Source organism: Aulostomus chinensis, chromosome 18 (genome assembly GCF_037954235.1).
Source record: "Aulostomus chinensis isolate RoL2024-O1b breed Wild chromosome 18, RoL_Achi_v1.0, whole genome shotgun sequence".
Lineage (NCBI taxonomy): Eukaryota > Metazoa > Chordata > Actinopteri > Syngnathiformes > Aulostomidae > Aulostomus > Aulostomus chinensis.
The window spans coordinates 737959-761738 of NC_141337.1; the positions used below are offsets into that span (position 1 = coordinate 737959).

Consider the following 23780-nt stretch of genomic DNA (forward strand, 5'->3'; position numbering starts at 1 on the left):
CTCCTTCATGGCAGCTGAGATTAATTGGTGTAATATAAATACTTGAATAAACTGACAAGCGAACTGCGTTGGACCCGGCGCAGGCTCACTTGTAATTTGGCTCATGAATCATCTGTGTTAATGTTGTTTGCTGCCAGCAGGACAGCAGGACTCCTGTACACGCGAAATTGATGGCGCCTCCAAGTATCTGCGCTGCGTTCTTGCTGCCACGCCGGCTGCAGACGTCGCTCTCCCCTGCTAGATGTGGCGTGTCCTGATATATCGGGTCTTCGAGCCCCCGCTTTGGCTCAAATCCAACTCCCATTTGTACAGATGGGGTTTTACGGGGGCCATTTTTGCAAAGCACCCTCCCCATAAAGCCAAAGTGTCTCATCGCTACATAATTGCGTGATTATGGTCAACTGCTGCGGTTGGGGTGACAGATTTTATCTGAGCCCAACAGATGCTTTTATCATATTTTAGATCCTCATTCGACCTTAATCAAGCGATACATGTGAATAAAAGAGGGAGGTAATACTTCACTTGTCAGGTGATCAGGCCATCAGGTGTCACAGGGAATTACAAAAGAGATGGCGACTAAACCGGAGCAGTTAGATGAGATGATAGTTCTGTGACATCACCCACAGGTGACCAGCACCAGATGACAGTTGTCAGGGGGCGCCCACTGCTGCCGCCATGTTTGTCTCGTGACAGCCACTGTCTTCCTAGATGAAATTAATGAGGTTAGGGTTACAGAGGAATCTATTTCAAACCAACCTGGATCTTCACACTGAGCAGATGACAATCAAACTGAAAACACAGTAAAAACCCCTGAAGTCACATGACCTCCTGACGTCTCTCTGGCAGGAATATGCAGGTCACAACCATGTCTTTTATCAGTCGAGTGTGAGGAAGAGAGATGGCGCCTCCAAGTGGGGATTACAACACATTGCTGCACTGAGGGGAGCACGCCGCTCAGCAGCCGAGCCTGCGAACAGCATCTCAGTGCTGCTGCAACTTTAGGGTTGTGGTATGGCGTGAATACTGATGGGACCAGTAGAGAAACAATGACATCCTGTAGATTTTAGCGAAATATAACACATGATGAAGATTTGCATGTAACAAAGCTGACTTGTATCAAATAGCAAAAATGGGTTTATTTTTCTTTTAAGGACATTTTAATTAATTTCTCCAGAAATATTTTATGGATACCAGTCAGACTTGTATGAGTTCAGTTAGGATGGACGCAACCATTAAACACAAAAGAGTAATTTCTGTTGAAGAAGAACGCCTGGTTCCATCATCTCCAGGTCAGAGACCTGAAACCAGGTGTGTGGTTCCCAGCAACTGGAGATACTAGCAAGTTCAGTTCTACATCAGATCCACCAGTAAACACCGGACCGGTGGATGGTGGAGGTTCAGTTCTACATCAGATCCACCAGTAAACACCAGACTGGTGGATGGTGGAGGTTCCGTTCTACATCAGATCCACCAGTAAACACCAGACCGGTGGATGGTGGAGGTTCAGTTCTACGTCAGATCCACCAGTAAACACCAGACCGGTGGATGGTGGAGGTTCAGTTCTACATCAGATCCACCAGTAAACACCAGACTGGTGGATGGTGGAGGTTCCGTTCTACGTCAGATCCACCAGTAAACACCAGACTGAAGGATGGTGGAGGTTCAGTTCTACATCAGATCCACCAGTAAACACCAGACTGGTGGATGGTGGAGGTTCAGTTCTACGTCAGATCCACCAGTAAACACCAGACCGGTGGATGGTGGAGGTTCCGTTCTACGTCAGATCCACCAGTAAACACCAGACTGAAGGATGGTGGAGGTTCAGTTCTACATCAGATCCACCAGTAAACACCAGACCGGTGGATGGTGGAGGTTCAGTTCTACATCAGATCCACCAGTAAACACCAGACCGGTGGATGGTGGAGGTTCAGTTCTACATCAGATCCACCAGTAAACACCAGACCGGTGGATTTCATTAGTGAAGATGATCTTGATGAACTAAACCTGGAAGATCATCAACTTTTGTTGACCAGAGCTGATTTACTGGTTCAATCACCACAATCACATGGAGCGATCCTATTGGCTGTTGGTGGAGGAACCTGGAGATGACTACTTCCTGTTGGTGGAGGAACCAGGAGATGACCACTTCCTGCTGGACTACAAACACACCTCACCCCTGACATGATCACTTCCTGTTGGACTCGTAAAAAGTGGCTTTGGTGGTTAGGAGTCCAAACATGAGTTGATCTGCTTCAACACTGATTCTGTTTCCTTCATCTTCATGTTGACAGAGAGGAACTCTGAATCTGATCTGAGGTCAGTTGAGGTCTCAGACTCGTATTCGCTGAAATCTTCGTGAGGCAGCAGTTACCTGTAGCAGTGACGCGCTGATGTGCTGCAGCAGGGACTCAAAACAACGGTTGTCTTTTGTTTTTATTCTTTTGCCGTGACGGCAACAGTGGGTCTCGGTTGTGTCGAGGCTCAGAGGATTGAGCCCAGTCAACAATGATGGCGAGGCGCTGGTCTTTGAAGTATTCGCATTGGTGTTGTTGCTGTTCCTCCTTCCCCCTGAAGGCGTGCGACTATATTTTTTCCTCTTGCAGGCTTCAGTTTGTCTTTCCTCCGATTGGGTAAATGGTGGCCTCAGCGACAGACAGGCGCTCTCCATCTTGTCAACCCAGGGGTGGGGGTGGGGGATGGGCGTGTGGGGCTTGGCAGGGGATAAATGGGTCTGAGCGTGCTGTTCCACCTGGCTCAGGTCGTGTTGCGTTGTGGGATTTGTAGTCTTATGCAGCGACTCATCACTCATCCAAACAACACCAAGACACGAGGATGAAGGAGACAAGTTTATTAATGATAATAATGAGGATGATGAGAATATTAATTGGTCATAATTATAATAACGTTAATGTCATAATAAATAGAACTCTTCATCTGAAGCACATAAAGAGAAGCATACAAAAAGAGAAAAAACAAAAACACAAAGTTTCAGAGTACAGAGCTGGGGGGGGGGGGCAGAGACTTCTAGAGACTTTTTTTAACCTTTCAATATAGCCATTAAATTTTTTAACATTTTAAAACTTTATTTTAACTGGAACATTTACAAAAAGGAGAAAGAGATAGATTTTTAAAAAATCCTTATAAATAAATTTGTCATTATTAGAACAAAATACAAGATTTGGGGGAGGATGTAGTTTTTTTCTTTTTCCTCCTGAAAGGACGACTGGGGGAGGACGGGGGAGGGTCATTATGTACATAATAGCTGGAGTAACAAAGGGGCTGGTCGACTCACACACTAGAAGGCGGGAGGAGGGAGGGGCGGGAGGTGGGGTGAGTGGGGCGGGTGTGTGGGCGTCGGGGGCAGGGGCATCCTGCTAGTGTTACAGCTCAAGCAGTTATGATCGGCACCAGAAGGGGAGGGTCATTTTAACCCCACCCCCTCTCACTGCTGAGGCGCAGGCTGGAGGTTTAGATGTTCAAGGAGCAGGAAACTATGGACTCCCTGAAATGTTCTGACTCACACTTCCGGACGTTTTAGCCCACAATTTAGTCTTACAGACAGATGTGAAACCATGAACGCCTTTGCTACATGTTCTGGTGTGTGAGCGTTCATGACTGAGGCGTTCGACCAGGGAGCAGCAGAGATGCACAACCAGAGTTGAGTGATGGAGAGAATCGGAGAGGAGAAACAAACTCAGCAGCAACACCCTGAGCACGAGGAGGAGCAGCAGGAACCGGCGTCCACGGCCCTGCCCACAGACGCGTTCGACTTTCTCAGTGGACGGAGACACATTTGCTCTCGGCGTTTTATTTCCGGTGTTCCACGTTTTGAGCACCGTTCCTCGTGTCTGTCCCCGCGCGGGGGTGATCGCAGCAATGACTACGAGCGAGTTAGCTTGCTAAACAGGAAATGATGTAATGATCTTGATGATAGTATGATTTGTTGTGTCTAAGGACACATTGCCCCTCCTACAACTAATAATACATAATAATATTACAGAAAAGGAGCATAATGATGATCAACATTTACACAAAGTCCAGGATTCCCACAGAGGAACTGTATGGATTCACCAGCACCGACAGAAACGCTACAAACTCGCCTCCAACATCTCATTGTAAACTAGCAGAAGACAAGTTAGCTGAGACGCAGCTGACCTGGGATCAGATGTCAGGTTTTTCTCTGCCAACGATGCTGGTCGCATTCTGCTTTTCATGCTATCAACAAAACCAGTGGTCAAGGGACAAGATCTGCCCAGATGTTCACCTTCACAGCCAGAGTGGCGCGTTCGACGGCACCTGACACCACCACGCTAACACGTGTGAGGAGGGCGTTCATCGCTCCAGTGGAGCTGCTGGTGGCCCGACGCCTCACTAAGACTCCATGTTGGCTTCCGTCTGCATCTCGAGTGCATCCAGAGCTGATCGACTCAGAGCTGTGGAGCTCCATTAAAAATACATCAGTGAGACACACAGTCGCTGGCTGACATCTTCTTCCATTACGTAAACAAACACACTGGAGTTTATTTTGACTCATTCCCACATTTACTGTCTGGCTGCCAGAAATACTCACTAAAGCACCACATGGATTCATCCAGCGCTGAAAATAATCCCCAAACAATGTACGATTTCAAGAGTGTTTGGGAGGCGCTGGCTAACAACTGGAGGTGCCAGCTGTTGCAGGAAGTCGCTGAGCTGCTCGGATGAAACATCAACATGGAATCAATGAGTCTGAGCGGCTCAGACGGAGGAAGTGAGATGGACTGGTGCTTCGCTGTCTGGTCGTTTTAAAGCATTTATTGAAGGTGTGAAATCATCCTACTTCCTTTAAAGGGTTATCCCTGTATTTTTAAACCTGGACTCCACTTCTCCACTTTTGGGGTGTAAATGATTGGACTCATTCAATATGGAGACAGAAATCTGGCCAGAGGGGAGCTGTAGCAGATAGACAGCAGGGTCTGGACCCATGAAGGTCATGTCCCGAACCTAGTCCTGAACCTAGTCCTAAACCTAGTCCTGTACCTAGGCCTGTACCTCGTGTACCTAGACCTAAACCTAGTCCTGTACCTAGACCTAAACCTAGTCCTGTACCTCGTGTACCTAGACCTAAACCTAGTCCTGTACCTCGTGTACCTAGACCTAAACCTAGTCCTGTAGCTAGACCTAAACCTAGTCCTGTACCTCGTGTACCTAGACCTAAACCTAGTCCTGTACCTAGACCTAAACCTAATCTGCATTGAGGTTCATGTAAATGTTGACACCCTCTGAGAGAAGCGACCCAACTAATTTGCCTCATTTCAGATCTTCCAGTGGTAGGTTGCTACTAGCTAGCTAGCAGGAGTTGGCTGCTGCTTCCCGTAGCGAGCCTGAGGGAGACTCTGATAAGCACTGAGACGGTCCACCAGTGAGCTCATAGTGCAACCTTCTTCCAGAATAATTCCAAAAACAAAGGCTTCAGGAGACGGACCTTAATGCCAATAGATTCCCTGTTAGGATGAATCAGGTACGTTGGCTAACGTGTCCCTGTGACTCATTTACACCCCAAAGAGAAGTGAAGCAGTCCCCAGGGTTGGTGATAGCACAACTACCCCCAAGATTTTATAAAATCCCATCTGGAATAAGTAGATAAGAGTGGATAACAGTCAGATAATCCCATGACATCATATCTGTCTTTGTTGTGTGCATAGATCATTGAGAGGACAAAAGCAGACAAGGTGAGTGAACGTTCGGTTTCTTCATCTCCGGGTCCCAGGAAGTTCCTCTCCGGCCAAACCTCCAGCCTGAGACTCTGAGTCGGAGCCAGACGTAGTCTCCCCAACTAAAACGCTAAACTTGCATATGACCACTGGGGGTGGGGGGGTCGGGGTGGGGGTGGGGACAAAGGACGGACTTTACCCCAGTTAGACTCCACAACAGTAAGTTGCCATGATATAGATACTCTTGGTAGTAGATGAGAAGTTGTCTACAGTTGATGAAGAGAGGTCGCGTGGGTAGGAGCCCTGATTCTTTTTTTCTTAGTTTTAAACCTGAAATAAGATGAGTGAGGTGAGATTTACTGTACAGGAAACAGGAAATCATCAGTAGCTTTGTACAGGAAGTCAGGCTCGACCTTCTTGACAGAACTCACCAAACCGCTACTGACAAAGTAGCGTACCCTGAACTCTCAAACAAAGTTGTGCTTCACCTGAACCTGCTCGCCGCTGAAAGTTTCCTCTCAGGGCCGGCAGGTTGTTTCCAATATGCAACAAAAGGGCCCGCCCACCAGGGTCAGCGTGAGAACGGCGCTTCAGGCTGCTGCAGGAAGCTGGACTTCTTCTGTGGTGGCGTGTTACATTAGCAGGAGTTTTCCTCGGCGGTGATGAGGGGAATGAAATCTGGGTCACGTCAATACACATCCGGGCTGCGCTGTCATCGCCGCCTCCCGCTGCCTCCTGATCAAAGAGCGCTGAGACTGTTCAAATCATACTTTGGTTTAAGTAAGAAAAGAAAAATCAATAGTCATAAACTTTTCATCTGCAACCCTAATGAGAAAGTGTTCCCAGCTGGAGGACTCAGCGCAGACGCGGCTCTGGAGAGGACGTGAGGGGTCTGTCACACGGGAGGGAGGAGGGTTGGGGGGGTCAGTTCACACTATCACCATCACACTTTCAATCATATAACACATGATCACATGTTACAGTAAATATCAGGGACATATTTAGTTGGGGGGGTGGGGGTAGGGGTGGGGGGGTGTCTGATATCTATGGGGGGCCAGGGGCTTACCTGCCCACCCCCTCTTCTCCCTGACATCACCACAGCCCATATAATAGATATGTATATATATTTATATACAGAAAAAGAATACATACTCATCGGACACCCTAGACATTAAAGTACATTCAAAGAACTGAACCAACATTCTTGTTTCAACACGTTTACAGTGACTCCTGATATCAAGAATTAAGGTTTCGCTTCCACCAAATGAATTTTTTCCTCCTTTTCAGTGCTGCAAAAGAAACGGAACAAAGGAACACACAAATAAATATTCTCAGAATACATTGACAAAACATATTTCAGCCCTGGATCCTCGTTACCTTTGATGGGCACTACTGTATTTCTATATGTTTCATCTAGCCACGTAGTCTATATGCCTCAGGCTTGTGTTTTGGTTATGCACCTGCTGATGTAATGGGATTACTGGATTATAATTCAATCTGTTACATGGACGTTGATGAGTTATTCTCGTCAGGTGGAGACGTGCATCCTTGGTAGATGTCTGCACCGTCATACCGCGTTGGTCTGATAGTTTGTCGGTGCAGCGTGATGCGAAGGCTCGGGCTGGAAGTCTGGCAGCTGTTGGCGACGGATGGCGCCATATTCTCTAACTAGTCCTCAGTCAGTGACCTCTGCTGGGGCGTGGAGAGGGGCAGACCGGGGGGCTCATCGTCCTGCTGTGGCTCACCCCTCGCTCCCCAACGCTGTAAACCAGAGATGCTGCCCATTGGGGAGGGCGGGGAGGCCCAATGGTGCTGCCAGGAGGAAGTGACATCACAACAGTATCCACGGGGGACGCTGCTAACAGTAGGCGCTGCTGGCCAGTGACACCGCAACAAGAAGGACAGAGCGACATCACCGGCGCGAAAAAAAGGGAAGGAAGATAGGAGGGCGGGGACTCCGCCCACAGGAAGTACAGCGTAGAAAGTGCTTCTGCCTGGATGCCAAGCTCTCTCGCCACTTCTCCGATTCTGTTTTCACAACCTCGGCGACAGGAGCAGTGTGCCATAGAGAGAGGAGGGGGGAGGACAGGTGGGGGTGGCTCCTCCCTCCTCCTTCCTGCATACCACAGAATCAGCATCAAGGGCCAACTGTTCATCTCCCCTTACCAAAAAACATAAAAACAGATTTGTACATATATACTGTTTTATACACACTTTTTTACCATTGTAAATCACAAAAGTATAGAAAAATAAAATGTTTTGTAATAACGGGACACTTTTCAATCTCTCTCTGTCTTTGTCTACCCGGCAAAAAGGTGGTCCCTGGTGGAAACTGGCTCACTCCGTCTGTCAAGTTTGTGGCTGGTTTGACACCGCTGCTGCGGCGCCACTTTGTACGCCTCCCGTCTTCCCTCGCCAGCCTCAGTAGAGGGACTCCTCCTCGTCTTCTTGTGTTATTTTCTTAAAGCTAGTTCTCCTCTCTTCGTTGTTTTCATCTGTGATGTCCATCAATACTGAGTACAGCTCTTCCTTTTGTATTTACTGGAAACAGGGAGACAAGCGGGGAGACGGGTAAATATGCATGTTTCTGAAGAGCAGACATAATGAGAGGCGCTACGAGGAGTCAGAGATGTTCTTCCTCGCTCAACATGTTTTAGCAGCGTGTCACAGAAAGTACAGGCTAGGAAATCATTGTCTGACGAATAAAAACAGGAGATAAAGAGTGGAGGAACCCGTCTCTCCCCACCGCCACTGCTCTTACACAACAAGGAAAAAGTTGAGTAAGTAAGGTCACGACATCTGAGTTTCAGCGCAGAGACAACAGCTTCATCCACGTTTCATCCCACTGTAATGTGGCTTAAAGAAGCTGGAGCAGAGGCCCCCCCGCCTGCCAAAACAAGTGCCATCGCCCTCCCCAGAACAAAGATCAGAGTGTAATCATGCAAGTGGAGATCGGCAGTTTGGCAGCGCGCAGGGAAGCGTCTCGGTGCAGCGAGGCCTGGTGGAAGCAGAGGAGGAGCGAGTGCGGGGGTGCGGGGGCAGGCGAGGCGAGCGTCCCAGGACCCTCGTCGTGACAGATGCTGCTAATTCAGAGAGATCTCAGCAGCTCCGCCGGGCCTCCCGCACTACAGAAATGAATTCATGAAAGAAGATGAGGCTTGGATTTTGAAGCCACTTTGTAGTGTTACTCCGCCCCCCTTCCTTCTTCCAATCCAGAGAGACAAACAGTCAAACAAGTGGCGTGCTCAATCGGCGTCCACCCTGCCCCCCCCCGCTAGAACTCCAGCTTCAACAGCTCCTCAATGTATCCTACCTCAGATTTACCGAGCTCGCTGAGGAATGCATACAAAAATATCCACATGCAGTCTACAGTTGAACAGAGCGAACAGCGCCAACGCCGCAACAGCGCCAACGCCGCAGCTGCGTCCAGGTGTGGGCGTTGGGGGGGGGGGGGCTGCACACACCAGCTTAGAGGAGGCTGAAGCTTGCTTCCCTTTCCGCTGCCGCCACCCACGCTGCCTTACTGGAGCCAGTCAGACCAGAGGGTTCAGTGTGGGTCGCTCAGGTTGGAGGTAGGGATGAGATGGGGGGGCCCTTCACGCAATGTACCACTTTAATTATGTGATTTAACAAAATTATTTCAATTCACGAGTAATAATAGCTGACAGCGTGCAAGCTGAGACTAATTCAGTCATCAGCTGGTCCCCCCGCTGACGGACAGTCAGCCACTACCGCTGCTGGGTTTGACAGGTGGAGGAGTTGCAGTGACCTCCCAACAACTGAAGTGGATGAAACCAACTTCCTGACCTGAAACCATGGCTGACAAACCAGGACAGTGTTGGTCTGAAGGTCCTGAGGCCTGGACAGCCTCGTCTGTCAAAGTCCAGCTGGGCTCGTGGACTGGAACCTCCCTGAGTGGCGACTGCCGCTGTCACCGAGTGACACAAGTCCACAGATTATGAGCTGCGCGTGTGAACGGGAAGTCAAACGAAAGTAAAGGGGATTTTAAAGGACGCGGACGTTCGTTGACAACACGTCAACCGAAACTGGTTGTTAGCAGCAATGCTATCGCTAGCTGTGCATTGAGCTGTCAGTCAAAATGGTTCCAATTTGCAACGATCAACAAGACCAGAAATTTTAAGACATTTTTAAGAAAAGAAAACATACAAAAATAAATCCAGAATCAGTGATTGTTGTAAAACCCTTGAGTGACAGCAGCAACAACATCCAGGTGTGAAAGTCAGACATGTTCTCATAACTGCTTTATTCTGACACGCAAAACAATCAGATTACTTAATGTCACATGTTGACAACAGAAGTAATTTGTGAAGAAAGAAAAAAGAAACAATACCTTGATACGTTTACCTATGAAATTAACCAGGAAAAAGTACTTTACACCTTTCAGATGATATATTCTCATTATAGAAAGTACATACAATTCAAGAACAAGTTCAGCTGAATTGAAAATACACAGATAACCCCACTTCATATAGGAATACATATAAAACAGTTAATTGCGATATATTGTGTGTTTTTGTGTATATATATATACATTTAAATGTATTTACAAGTACTGATATTTTTTTGCTTGTTCTCTTTTGTACAAATCTTTTCGGTGGAATAACACACCTGCCAGCTTATCAGGGCTCGGAGAATACGTCCAGGAAGTACAAACGATGACCAAGACTTTCTCTACTAATATGAAAACGTACCTCAATACGACTGAATATAAGTACCAACTAATGTTAGACACACAGAGGTCTGCTTGCATATTAAGCTGGTAGTGGAATACAACAGAAAGCAAAGTAAATATAAAAACTTTTGTTTTATAAATTCATATCTAAATTACTTTAGGCGTAATAAAAGGTCTCCGACCTCTACAATACTGACTACCAGTTATTTACATGCTTTACCTCTAACACTGAAGCCGTGATAAGCCGACACTGAAGCTAGTTAACGACGCGGATATCAACTTGATCTGTAAACTGTAGACGCATGCGTGCACACGTATGACATCACTCACGTGTCCCTGTAACAACATGACGGCACCTCTACGTCACACGAGAGTCACAGTTACCATCACAGGGTCAGCATGACTTCAGCCCTGGAAAGTTTAAACCACGCCCAACTGCTGCCTGCTGGCCCCGCCTCCATCCATCACCATGACGGCATTTGACTGAGACCAGACCAACCGACTCCAGGAACCAGGAGTGAGTGAAGACGTTTGACTTCACGCGTCTCTGTGCAGGACGATGCAAATAACCTGAATCATGAGTTTTTGCATATTTGCACAAGTCAAAACATTCAACTTGAGTCACGAAAACTTTCAGTCAGAACATGGAGGACGCTGGTAAGCTGGTTTACTGACCGCCACCAACCACTTGACGAGGCTGACGGTCGCGCTGTCTGACGCTTCAAGATAATTAACCGACAGATGAGCAGCACGCCACCCACACGCCGCTGGACAGCTGGCGAGTGGCGAGGCACACTAGCAAGCAGGCCCATCCCTGAAAGACTTGGAGCCAATAATTTTGAGGTATATTTGAGGTTTAAACACCTACATCCTCCCCAACGAGCGACAGAAGCTCAGCAGCAGAGCTCAGGCTGAGCTAGCAGAGGAAGCTCCTGGAGTCCACTTCAGCGAGGGCAAGCCTGGCTTCCCTTGTGGGACAAACACAACACCAGGACACGGCTGGATGCCGTCACTGGTCAGTCTGACCAAGCGTGAGGCTGCGTGGGACCGGGTGGGCGTGGTCTCTCAGGAAGCATTAGCCTTACAAGTTAGCGCACAGAATCCTTTCACTTAAACTGCCGACCAACTGCATACGAGCAGGAAGCCGACCAGGACCGGGAGCTGAGCTGGCCCCTCATTAATGTGGAGCCCAGACGAGCAGCACGGTGAGAGACTCATAACCATGTCATGTCTGCCGAAGTGGGCGGGGTTGAGAGTAGGCTTAACTCTGGCTGGTGCTGAAGACCGGTCTTAACAAAGACCGACCTAGCAGCTCAGTCCAGGCCAGTTGGTCCCAGCAGTGACACCAGCGAGGTCGGACCCAGAACCAGTTAATAGATGTAGAATAATAAATAAGGTGTCCCGTGTCCTAAGCTGAATAAACACCGCACATGGCTTGAGGGACGTATCCATGACGACACAGTGCAGTTTTTACCTTGATGCCTCCTGACAGACAGAGGCTGAAGGGATCAACTGTCATTTTCACGTCCGTGCTAACGTGATGTCTCAGGACGCCTGGAGGGGATTTCCTCAGATGTCCATGGGGATTCAAAGAGGAGCGGGAAAGCCTTCGGGGTCAAAGGTCAGAGTCTCTGACACACTTCGCGAAGGTAAACAACTGAGTTTCATCGTGAGCAACAACTGGAGGGATTTGCCCTCATTTGTATGGATGATTTTAATGATGATGTCACTGCTCCAGCGAGGATGTGATCCGTCACGTCAACATTTGGTGTCGTTTCAATGATCAACACACATTCATGGAGACCATCATCAGGCTGTCGGGTCCCAGCCGTCTGATTGGCTGGCGGATCGACAAGTGGCGCAACACCGACGAGACCACGGACGATCTAAATGAGAGCAGCTGAACAAATCAGAAGAAGCGGGAAGGTCAGAAGAGCTGCTGCATGGACACAAGCCTGAAGAGGCTGTTTCAACACCACCGCCATGATGGACGCTGAGGTGAGCGAGCGTGATGTCATTACAGGGAGGTCGAGAGAAGTCGAGTCAAACTGTTAGCTCACTGCCAACTAAGGCCAACTGTTTCATACACTTCCTCTTTCTCCTGACACACACACACACACACACACACACACACACACACACAAATGCATATCTATGGTATACCCCCCAACCACTCACCCACACACCCACACACACACACACGTGCGCGCGCTCAGCATCCTGATATTCCTGAACTAACTGCAGAGTTTCCCTCCTACTAACACACACACACACACACACACACGCACACACACACACACACACACACACACACACCAGTGAGTGGTGGGAACCGACTTGGCGCCAGCACTTACGAGCATAAAAACGGAAGAACAATGTTTACATGAAGATTTTCTTTGAATCAGATAATTTTCTATGTTTTCTCTGATATACAACGTTACTCTATTATCTTAACATCTTGACTAAACATAACTAGCTGCATATGATACGTTTATAAATATGTTACATCTCTCATAAAAAGTTAAAATAAAGTGCAACAAATTTTTGAGACCACAAACACTTTTGTGAGGACACATAAATGAAATAATTCTGCCGTTAGCTTTGAGTTCATAGCTGCACTAAGTTGAGCGCTAACAGTAGCTACGTAGCACAAAGCTGTAAACACGTCGGAAGGTCACACATTTACATCCTGGCTGCGTGACACACTCACTCACCCGGTTCTTAGCAAACAAGAGAGTTTCATCAAACTGCCTCGAATAAATCAAACGTCATAAATCATGACCAGAGGAGCTGTCGTATTATACTGCGTGGAGGTGCACCGATATATTGGTTTCACATCTGACTGTACTCATGGTACATTTAATGTGTGTATACAGTGTAAAATGTGTTGTTATACAGCATATGTCTATGGTACAGTAATACAGACCAACAGTACAGTGGCATTGATCATCTCTCTGCTGGAACTAGTAAGAAGTCAGCTGGTGGAAGCACAGCTGCAGCCAGCGAGGAGGGCGGAGCTGCTGGTTGTGTTAGAGTGAAGGGTTGTGGCTGCTGAGGTGCACAGCTGTGTGTGGCCGGTGGCTTCAGTTAGCTTATCCTGAGGTCAAACCTGTTGTGCGATGCTTTAAACACAGGCCAGTGACTCCTACAGCCAAGAGTGTGTGTGTGTGTGTGTGTGTGTGTGTGTGTGTGTGTGTGTTAGTGAAGATATAAAACTGTGTCTCCTGCAGATTGAGCTCAAATGGAACTTTTTAATGGGGGGACGGACGCGACAACGACCGACTCCTAGTTTCCTTTGGTCAATTATTATTTCAACTGTAATAGAATTTTGGTCGAAATTATTAGCCCAAAAATGACAAATACAACACATTTACAACATATTTAATGTTGTCTGAAGTTGTTCATTTAGTATTCGTTGTGATTTAATGTAATAATTCATCTTTCAAATCCTGGTTTGATCACTTATTGCTGATGTCATTTGTCCCTTAAAGGGCAACATTTTTATTAATATTCTTAGAATTATGATAGCTGTCATATTGGTAATTAAAATGTTTCAGAGAGCCAAACTCCTCCCCCTGATTGTTGCATATCAGCAGTTAACATTCTGATCATCATTCTGCTTCTTCTTCTTCTTGTTATTATTATTATTATGATCTTTATCTGAAAAAGAAAAATGCAAAGCTTGTAAACGCACTTTGTGCGCTCATGTCATGTGACGCTGGCCTGACGGTCAGCAGCTGCTCTGCATCTTTGTTCCACTTCCCCTCAACATCAGAACTGCTGGAGCAGAAGTTGCATCTGAGTACACAACAACGTGCAGGAGACGCAGCTGGAGTACGAACAGTGAGTCCAAGACAGAAGTCCGACCTTCGTGACCTCCACACTGCATGCTGTCATAGCACAAAGTGCAGCTGGTTAGGCTCCACTGCAAGTGCACATGAGCGGGCCACTCCGCCGCCAGAGAGAAACCAAAGCAACCAGAGCAGCGCTGCCTTTGAGCTAAGAATCACAGAGGCACATTCTTCTGCATGGAGGTCAGAGACTCTTCACCTGGGACGCGCCTTAGTCATTTGTCGTGTGTGTGTCATGGTGATGATGCCCCAGTATATTCTTAGTCAGACGACAGCGGCTGCGTACACACACCTCTGAGCATGCATCATGCGTGCTGCAGGAGGCTAACATCGTTACGGTGACACAGCACCCAGATACAGCAATCAAGATAATGCACATGTGCATAAAAGTTTCCAACAGAAAAAAAATAAAGCACAAAATGAAAAACAAGAGCAGACCAATGATGACATCAAAAAGGTTGTTGTAGAAATATCAGCTTGAGAGGGTGTCGGGGGGGGGGGGGGGCTGGAAGCTTTTAGTTTGATTTAGCTCTCCACCAGCTGTTCGCTTGGTTTTTTTAAAGATAGTTTTTTTTTGTTTGGGAAATGTCTCTGTCTTTTCTTGCTTTTTTTCGTTCTTTTAGTAGGGAGTGAAGCGACTGTACCCTCCTCTGTATAGGCTAGCCTGCAACATCAAAGATGAAAAAGTACCAATCAGTATTCAGGTGACACGTTTCGTCTTTATTTTTTTCTTTCTCCACAAATTTCCTTCCTTGTAGCGGCTTCTTCATCAGAGGAATCTTAACACAGAGCGGCGGATTCATAGATTTCTTTTACCTGAACAGATTGTGAGTGTGTGTCAGGAACAGGTGGATTTTTGAGGTTCAGTAAATAAAGATTTTTAAAAGGGAACTTTTTTGAAAGGAATAACAGGCCTAACTTTATATAATTTCTTGAATTAATTACACTGGTGCTTTGCAGTTTTTCCCTGGAGGGGAAATATTCCTTTCTGGGCAGTAACAATATCAGAGCTTCCACTGAAGCAGGATCAGTTCCGAGAGGTTTAATCACAGCTCCTTTTCAAGTCCAGCGGAGGTGTCTGCACCATTCAGGAGGGGCGAAGCACCGCAGGATATTAGCACCATGCTCTGCATATCTAGGACACACACATAAAGCATGCACACCTGCACATGCTTGCACATACACACACACACACACACACACGCGCGCACACACACACACATGCGTGCACGCCCTCTTATCTTTCGGTGGTCCTGCTGCAATTAGGAATTCAAACTCCAAAAGCTACTGAATGTCTTCAAAGGCTAATTTTGCCTAATTTCAGGGAGGCCTCTTGCTTGTATGAAACTTTTATCCATATGAGATGCTGCTAGAAATGAGTAAAGAGAATTTCCAACCTCAACCTCAGAGGAACTAATTATTGTATGGCTTTTATATGCAAAACTGACTCCGCTCTGCTTGAGATCTATTAATCATATATGATTAAAGAAATTAGGCGCCAAACTGGTCGTCTCTCCCCAGATTGCCGGTCTATTAGATGTTGGCCTCGGCACGGCCCCGCTCCCAGTAGCCTTGCTTGCCATTTGTCCAACACACGCCCACGCGCACGCACACACACACACGCACACACACACGCACGCACGCAAGCACACACACACACACACACACACGCACGCACGCACACACACACACACACACACACACACACACACACACACACACGAGTCTGTTCCCTCCCTCAGCTCCCAACACACACAACATTAATATTTTTAGGGGCCGAATCCTGACTTTCATCATGAGGCCGATTCAGAGAAATGGAAGGAAATTTGGAGGAAAAAGAAGAAAGAATAAAAAAAAAACATTCAAGCACATTTTTAATTAAGTAAATGAAGAGGAAAAAGAAATGTCTTAATTAATGAAAGCTTTTAGCTAGCAGCTGCACCGGGGAACTTCTAGTTTTGTTTAAATGTTGAAAAAACTGCATGCATGCCGGAATGGTAGATGTGAGTGGTTTGTCAAGCAGAGAGCATCCCTCCGATCAAGCTTGTGGCTAGGAGGGGAGAGCGAGACCCCCCCACCCACTGTTGCTCTCTCTTTCATGTCCCACGGCACGCTGCTGCATGCATCTGATGGTCCTTAATCTCGAGATTTGGTCTGAGAGCCCGGTCCCATCCCCGCATCATCAGAAAAGAAAACCAAAGAGAAACTCTCTGTTTCAAAAAAGATGCTTTTTCTTATTTATCATCACTTTTCATCTTTGATGTTACAGTAGCTGCAAAAGCTAGCTAAAAACAGACATTAACAATTCAACTTCATCCCTTCAAGATCGGTTTGGCTGGATGGAAACAAACAAACAAACAAACAAAAAACAAGGATGATCCAACTTGCTCCGAAGCCAGTTGAGTGATGTAAAATGAGAGGAAAGCTTGGAAATGTGTTGTTGTGTAAGATGCAGAGTTTGTGTAGAAGAAGAGAAAAGACAGCAGTGGTCATTCTCATGTCAGGAGGACGCCATGTCACATCGAGAGCACATCATACGTGTTACATGTCTGCTGCCACATGCTCAGTCCTGCTCAGCTCCACTCCATGTGCTAGCTAGCATGACCAAAACTCCATCAGTTCATGAGCAACTTCATTCATAAAAACCAGTGACGGCAGCAGTCGCTGGTCTTTATCGCAGAGGCTCGTGTGTGTGCCAGCGGAGGTTAGGATGTTTCAGACACAGAGTATAAAGAAGTGGACGTAGCTTCCTGTCTGGAAGGTGCCAGCAGAACCTTCGCCTGCATTCTTTCAAATGACCAACAAGGAGAAAACGACCCCACTCCTAATTCAATGTATGACTTTTACGACATTCTCCTAACGAGTGGATGCTTCGTCACTCCCACGTCTGTGTTTGGATTGTCCACGAACATTTGGTTGTTGGCTCACATGAAGGCTCGTATCTTTCTGGATGAGTCGCACGTTAGCAGATGGCTCGCCAAGTAAGCGAACACTATCAACAACATTTCTGCTAATATTTGTCAGACTTCCTGGTGTCAGCAGAACTACAGAATTACACTTGAGAGCAGCTGATGTCTTCATCAGGGATCAGCAGTCTCACTGTGAAACCCTCGTTGTGTTAGGAGCTTACTGGACGTGTCATTGTCCAACTAAAGAATGTACAAGGATGTTTCATCACAGCGTGATTGTACGTTGATGCTTTAGCCAACAGTTTGATGATTCCCTCCAAATTTGCTCCGGTGAGATTCGGTTCGATAGTCAATCAGTGGAAGTTATAAAATAAGCAGTAAACAACTTCTTAGTCCGTAAATATTGCACACAAGTATTGCACATTAAACAAATAATGTGAACACCAGTGCACAAATAGAAGGAAGCCCGTCCGAGGCAGTGAGGGCAGGTCCTGGAACAGGAGAACACACAGAAGTAGAACGAAGAGCTCCAAATGTGTGCGAGTCATTTCTTCGTCTTTCTGTCAAACAAGTTTAACTGGCAGCTGCTGCCACCTACAGTGCAGGAATGTACACTACAGCACAAGTGGTATGGACAAAAATACAAATCCACGTTTAAGTGCCACATGGCAGCATCAGGACAGACTAATTCACTCCTGGTCTAATCTACTGATGCTGGACATCTCAGCTTGGTCTGAGAAGTCCGAGGTAGTTTGTTGAATGCCAGTGAGGACGCCGCTACAAACCAACGACCCTCGCAGTGAATCTCTTTAACACGGACAGAGCAGTAGCCTGGCCGGACGGATGAATCACATCCTCAGAAATGATCGTTGGTTTCCAACTGATGAAGACGTTGGACCAAACAGCCGCATCGTTTCCAGGAGTTTTCTTGGGTGACTGCAGCTACGCCGTCCTCAAATGGCAACAGTGGAACAAGCCTGCAAGTCACCCACAAAACTTAAAGATGCTTTTGAGCTTTTTCTACCTACTTTGGGTGACAGCTCTTGGAACCTGTCCTCAGTGTCGGAGAGGGAAAGACCAGCAGATTCTACCTCAGTATGGCTGAGTAGCTGGTGTACAGTAAAGCATGTTTGCAGTAGCAGGAATGTTAGCTGGTAATTCTGAACAGTTGGCCCTCTGCAGCTCCACCCTATTGTCCAAATATGGTCACCTCCAGTTGCAAAGGAAAGATGTCAACGGTCAAAATAGATGATGCCATGGCAGCTACGTCCACTTCTCTATACAGTGTACGGCGCAGACAGACAGAAGCAGGTGGGGGTGTCAGACTTACCATAGTCCCCACACTGTATGTGGCGGCGGGGCCGATCGTGTGGTGGTAGGGGTCTGCTGTTGCATAGACTCTGCCGTAGCTGCAAAGCAGAGGCAGAGAGAACACGGTCATTGATCTATCATTGACGAGGAGAGCAGAACATTTATGCATGCTTGGTTAATGCTCAACCCCCTAAGTCAACGCTTTCAAGTCTCTAACACAATCAATTATTTCCCTCCTCAACCTCCTGGGCTTCCTACATTATACAAGGTGGTTCAGAAAGGGGAGTTCAAAGGTTGGTGAATTATACTTGTCTTCATTGTCATCTTGATTAGGTGGATGGAATCAGTAATGAGCAGAGAGAGAGAGGGAGAGAGAGGGGGAGATGCAGAGGAGGACGAGGGTTGGTGCTGGAGGGCTCGGTCGCTCACCCTCTCCTTGTTTACCCAGGCTGCACACTGGGCTCACGCCCCTGTCTTTTCATTGTTGCTGGTTTGGAACTAATCCTTCCAATTTCCCTCTGAGACAGGACAAGATGTGTCTGCCTTATTTATTTATTTACTCGACTTCACATATTCCTCTATTTACTTTCTTTTTTTCCCCTCAATGCTCGCTTGCAAATGAGGGTCTGCACGGGGAAGATAAGGCACACCCAGCCAAGGACTGAGGGCACCAAATCAACCAGGAATAAAAAAGAAAGTAGAGAGTGGAGGAAATTCTCCTGAAGGAGACGACAAGACATACAGCGTTCATGCCGCTCACATGAGCTACATTGAATTATATAAGATCTAAATATGGCTCGGCCCATTTAAGTCCGGCAGCACCCAAGGTCAGCGAGCAGGATGTGAAATCAGAAAGGCTGTCTCGGCTCCTTGGGGAGAAGGCCGATGCCATGAGATGGTCAAGGGAAGTCTCGGCGGTCCTCTTATCTTTAGTGAGCACCAAACCCCACAGGCCCTCGACAGCTAATATATCTACAAAATGACTCTCGCCAGAGTGGCACTGCTGACGAGCGGCAGGTCAAACCACCCTGCACAACGTCAGCCGGCCTCTGATTGGAGGCTGAATGCGAGGCCTCTTCCACACATCCCACTGCTGCTTTGGTTGCTTAAAGGCTTTTCAGATAATAAATGTCTCACATTTTACAAGGGTTTCACAATGCTGGTGACCTCTTTTATGACTGACTAACTGCTGGATGGTGAAGTCTGATAAGACAGACAGACGAACCGCCATTGATCAATGGGCGTGACCACTTAGTCAGAGGAGACAAACACACAAAGAAAACAAACAACTTGTGGTGAATGACATGAAAGCTCAGGTTAACGTAGAGGCAGCAGATGCAGGAATTTAATCACTCCAAGATGGAAAAAAAGCTGCCGTCCAATTTCTGCTCTCGCTGAGCACGGCTGCTCATAATTCCAGCTGCGGCGAGACCTGATAAATCTTACATTATCGATACGATCTTCAGGCTCTCGGGCAGGGTGTACGTTATCACGAGACACGCTCAGTCCTTCTCAGATTAGATTCCCAAACCAGCCGCATCCCAGCTGACAACCATTCTCAGGGGCCCAAATGAATCAGTGACACCTGCTTAAAGGGAGCACTCCTGAAACGAAGCGACATCACTCAGAGGTGATGGAGTTCCTGCTGATCCATCGCCCTCTGTCCTCCATGACGGGGCACTCCTGCAGTGTCGTTCACTGCTCTTCTGATTGTTCCAACAAATTTGTTGTTGCATTGAACTAAATAACAGAATAACTAGCTGGAGGTGGATCGTAACCATTCTCTACTAGAAAGACTTCCTGATGTGCTGCATCATCTAAGGCAAGGAAACTTCAACCTTCACAGGTAGAAACAGAGAAAAGAACACTTCTGTACTCATCAGGTACTTCTGCAGGAGGCCAGAGGCGCATGTTAGAAACTGAAGAGTACACCAGAGTACACCAGGGTACACCAGGGTACTCCAGAGTACAACAGGATACACCAGAGTACACCAGGGTAGACTAGAGTACACCAGAGTACACTAGGGTACACCAGAGTACACCAGGGTAGACTAGAGCACACCAGGGTACACCAGAGTACACCAGAGCACACCAGGGTACACCAGGGTAGACTAGAGTACACCAAGGTACACCAGAGTACACCAGGGTAACCCCCTATGGCAAACACTAGTGTCCCTATAGGCACACGGTGGTACCTCCATGTTTGTTTGTGGGTTTGTTTGAGACTCGTATCAGCTGAGTCTTGGCTCTGTCTCCTGAACCACTCCACGTTGTCACCACTTTTACCCAGAACATCGCCCTTGCACATGTGACATCACACGGCTGGCAGAGCCACCATTGCCTGATGCTCTGAAGATGCATTGTGGTCTAGGGATGTCAACTGCTTGCACTTTCATAAATGCAGTTTTACAACGATCCTTGAGCTCCAGTAGCCTCTTTTGTTTTTGCAAAAACAAGATTCGCTCATTGCATCGGCTCGCATGGTAATGGGATGCTACTGGATGGGGCTCGCACACACGTGGGGAGGTCAGTTCCTGTTGTGAACTGGATTTGAGGCTTAAAGACTGTTTAATTGGTAGGAATCCAAGCAGAGTTCAAAATAAGCTTCATGAAGGGTTATGGAACCCGTCCCCTGCCAGTGGGGAAGGCCTACCAGCTAGATTTTAATCTCTGAGATTCAGTGCATTCATAGAACTCTCATTTACTCATTTTCCTTCAGTCTTCCTCATCTAATCCAGCTAGTTATCACCTCTATTTGACAGCCTGCAGGATTCTTGCTTTAAATCAATAAACAGAGGCACAGACAGTCAGCTGGACAGAAAGTAGGCGTCAGCATCACGTTCTCTTTCTTCTGACTAGTGATAATATGGATTTCTCCTTTTCTTCAATATTTATACAAAAATATTTATGCAAACTATTACAATTTTTAGCATGTTATGCCACTTTTCGCCAGTGGTGAGAGAGAGTGAGAAAATGAGGGGATAGAGAGTAGGGGGTGTTGCTGACCAAATGATCCGACTAGCCAGGAATCAAAGGGGGCTTCTGCAGCCATGTGGTTCGCTGCCTAACAACTCAGCAATTGGGTCAGCGCGTGACACCTCCATCCCATCGTCAGTGTTGGATGAAACCCACCAAACAGATGAAAATGGACCCAGAAACCCAAGACCCATCAAAGTAATTCCAAAGCAGACTTTGCTTTACAACCCCTGAGATGTGTAAACTGACCTCTGATGCATGAGAACAGTTCTCACCTGTCACTGTAAGCAGCGGTGGTGGTGGGCTGGGCAAATCTGTATGCTGCATATCCACCCTGAAAAAAACACAGAAGCGTTAGTTCCTCAGCAGCCTGAGCTGGAAACAACCACAGAGATACAGAACCTTCAATCGCTTTAATGTCACTGCACAACATTCTGACCATCAGCACTCATTCCCCTACTGCAGGTCCCTTTTCAGACACCAGAGAGTGCTGTTCGATCTATGGTGCGTTGGGCAGGCAGCAGCAACAGAAGGATGAATGATGTTGAGAGAGGTTGCATATTTGAGCAGGCTGAGGCGGTGACATGCTGCAGTAGTAGCAGCCATAAAGCCATGTGAGGTACTCCCCAAATTCAACCCATTTTTAGACTGAGGCACTGCTGCTTCATTATTAAAGATTCCCCCCTCTTTTCCCTCTACACGACCCCCCTGGCTCTCGGATGAAATAAAAAGGCAGAAGACGGTGGGACCGTTGGGGAGTCAGGGCCGCTGTATTCATTTTCCAGAGTGGGGAAGGAATTAAGGACCTCATTGTGGAGTGCTGCTATAACTCTCTTTGAAAAATGAAGCTGTTCTCCCACTGTTTTTCTATTAGTGCCAGTGGAGTGTGTGCCCGTCTGCGTCCATACGCTGGATAGGTGGCTTTTAATAATGCATGTTTCCATTTATTTTTAAACTCAAGGGGTGGAAGACGTCCGATTGAGAGTTCTGCAAAAAAGCGTCGGTGTGTTTGTTGCAGCCGTGGCTGCACATGAAATCGGGTCAGGGGCCACAGCTACTGAACCCCCCCCCCCCCCCCCCCATTCCCTTCAAGGTTTTCCACAGGGACAGGAAGTCGCAGCACTTGAGGCAGATGACTTCCTGTGGGACGGCCATGCCTTGGGACTGTGCTGATTACAGCAACAGCCCGAACAAACACAGGCCAATAAATCACTCTCCCACATTGTCAAATCCTGCACACAACAGTGCAGCACATTTGTTATTTTGTCGTGCAGAGGGTGTGTTTGTGCGTCCATGTGGGTGCCCGCTTATGCACGGACGTGCATGCATGTATGCATATGCAGTGTAAATTTATGTGTGTGTAAATCCAACTTCCCTTTCTGCTAATTTGCTAGCAGGTCACCTATTTACAAACAGGGACGTCTACACATCAGTGTCCGCCGAGTAATTGTGGAGGACGTTGAGGGCCCAGGAGCCACTTCCTCCTGCTCGCTCAAGACCTTCGTGCAAACTCAGCCAGTCTGAAGCAATGCAGTGGCCAGTGCCAAAACTAATGGCAGTAAAGCACCAGGGGGCTGGCCTGACGGATGAGTGATGGGCCGACTTGCCCAGGCCTTGGTCGAGGGACACCGGGGCGTAACACGTAGCTGGAAGTGGCTGAACAAGTGTAAGAGCCAAACAATATCACTCAGAGCACCGCCTCTGTGGCGGTGGGTGTCACCACAATAAAAGCCCATGAAATACAGTCCTATCATGTGGGCTGGCGTGTTAGTCATATATCACTGGGGTTCAGCATTTCGGTCCCAGACACTGTCAGGGTGAAAGTGAGAGGCAACTGTCATCACTGCTGTGCCCGCTGTCATCTCGCTATCTCAGCAGACGGCTGCGGGGGGGGGGGGGGCAGCAGCAGAATCAAAGGGACAAATTACATCCCCCTGCAAACGTTTGGACTCATGTCAAAGTGGGGCAGTGCGGTAATTTCAGCATTATCTCCACAGCCTCCATGCTTTCCTCTGTCAAGGGCGACACGCGGCAGGGCCGGCCCCTGATGTGACCCTGCCTGCATGGACAGCTCCGGAGGGACGGCTAATCCCTTTATCTGCTGCTGCTCCTCTTATCTCCCGCATGGTGATGGCAGGGAGGAACCAGCTCCTCTCAGGCCCGCACAAGACCCCCCGGGGCAGGCAGGGATATCCCAGCCAAACACTTGCAGTGTACACAAACACAACACAGGAGAGACGAGGTAGCGGGAAGGGGGAGGGGCTGCAGCAGACCTCAAAAACCCAGACAAATCTTAAAAGGAAGAAATGACCTAACTTGACACGGGACACTGAGCCCGGGGCTGCCT

The 23780-nt window shown here is 47.6% G+C and overlaps 1 protein-coding gene across 13 annotated transcripts in view; it reads right to left on the bottom strand.

Annotated features, from left to right (window-relative positions):
* Positions 1-2815: 2815 nt before the first annotated feature.
* Positions 2816-23780, bottom strand: part of LOC147244538 (RNA binding protein fox-1 homolog 3-like) — a 396055-nt gene continuing 375090 nt past the window's right edge. For 6 of the 13 annotated variants that reach the window (XM_086186197.1, XM_086186198.1, XM_086186195.1 and 3 more), the window contains 3 exons: positions 21709-21767; positions 18477-18555; positions 9337-14901 (listed from right to left, as the gene is read on the bottom strand). In XM_086186197.1, coding sequence (XP_086042323.1) covers positions 14857-14901; positions 18477-18555; positions 21709-21767 — 183 coding nt within the window. In that variant the 3' untranslated portion in view covers positions 9337-14856. Of the gene's footprint in view, positions 8235-9334; positions 14902-18476; positions 18556-21708; positions 21768-23780 lie in introns of those variants that run through there. The other 7 variants (XM_086186206.1, XM_086186205.1, XM_086186204.1 and 4 more) reach the window with 4 other exon arrangements.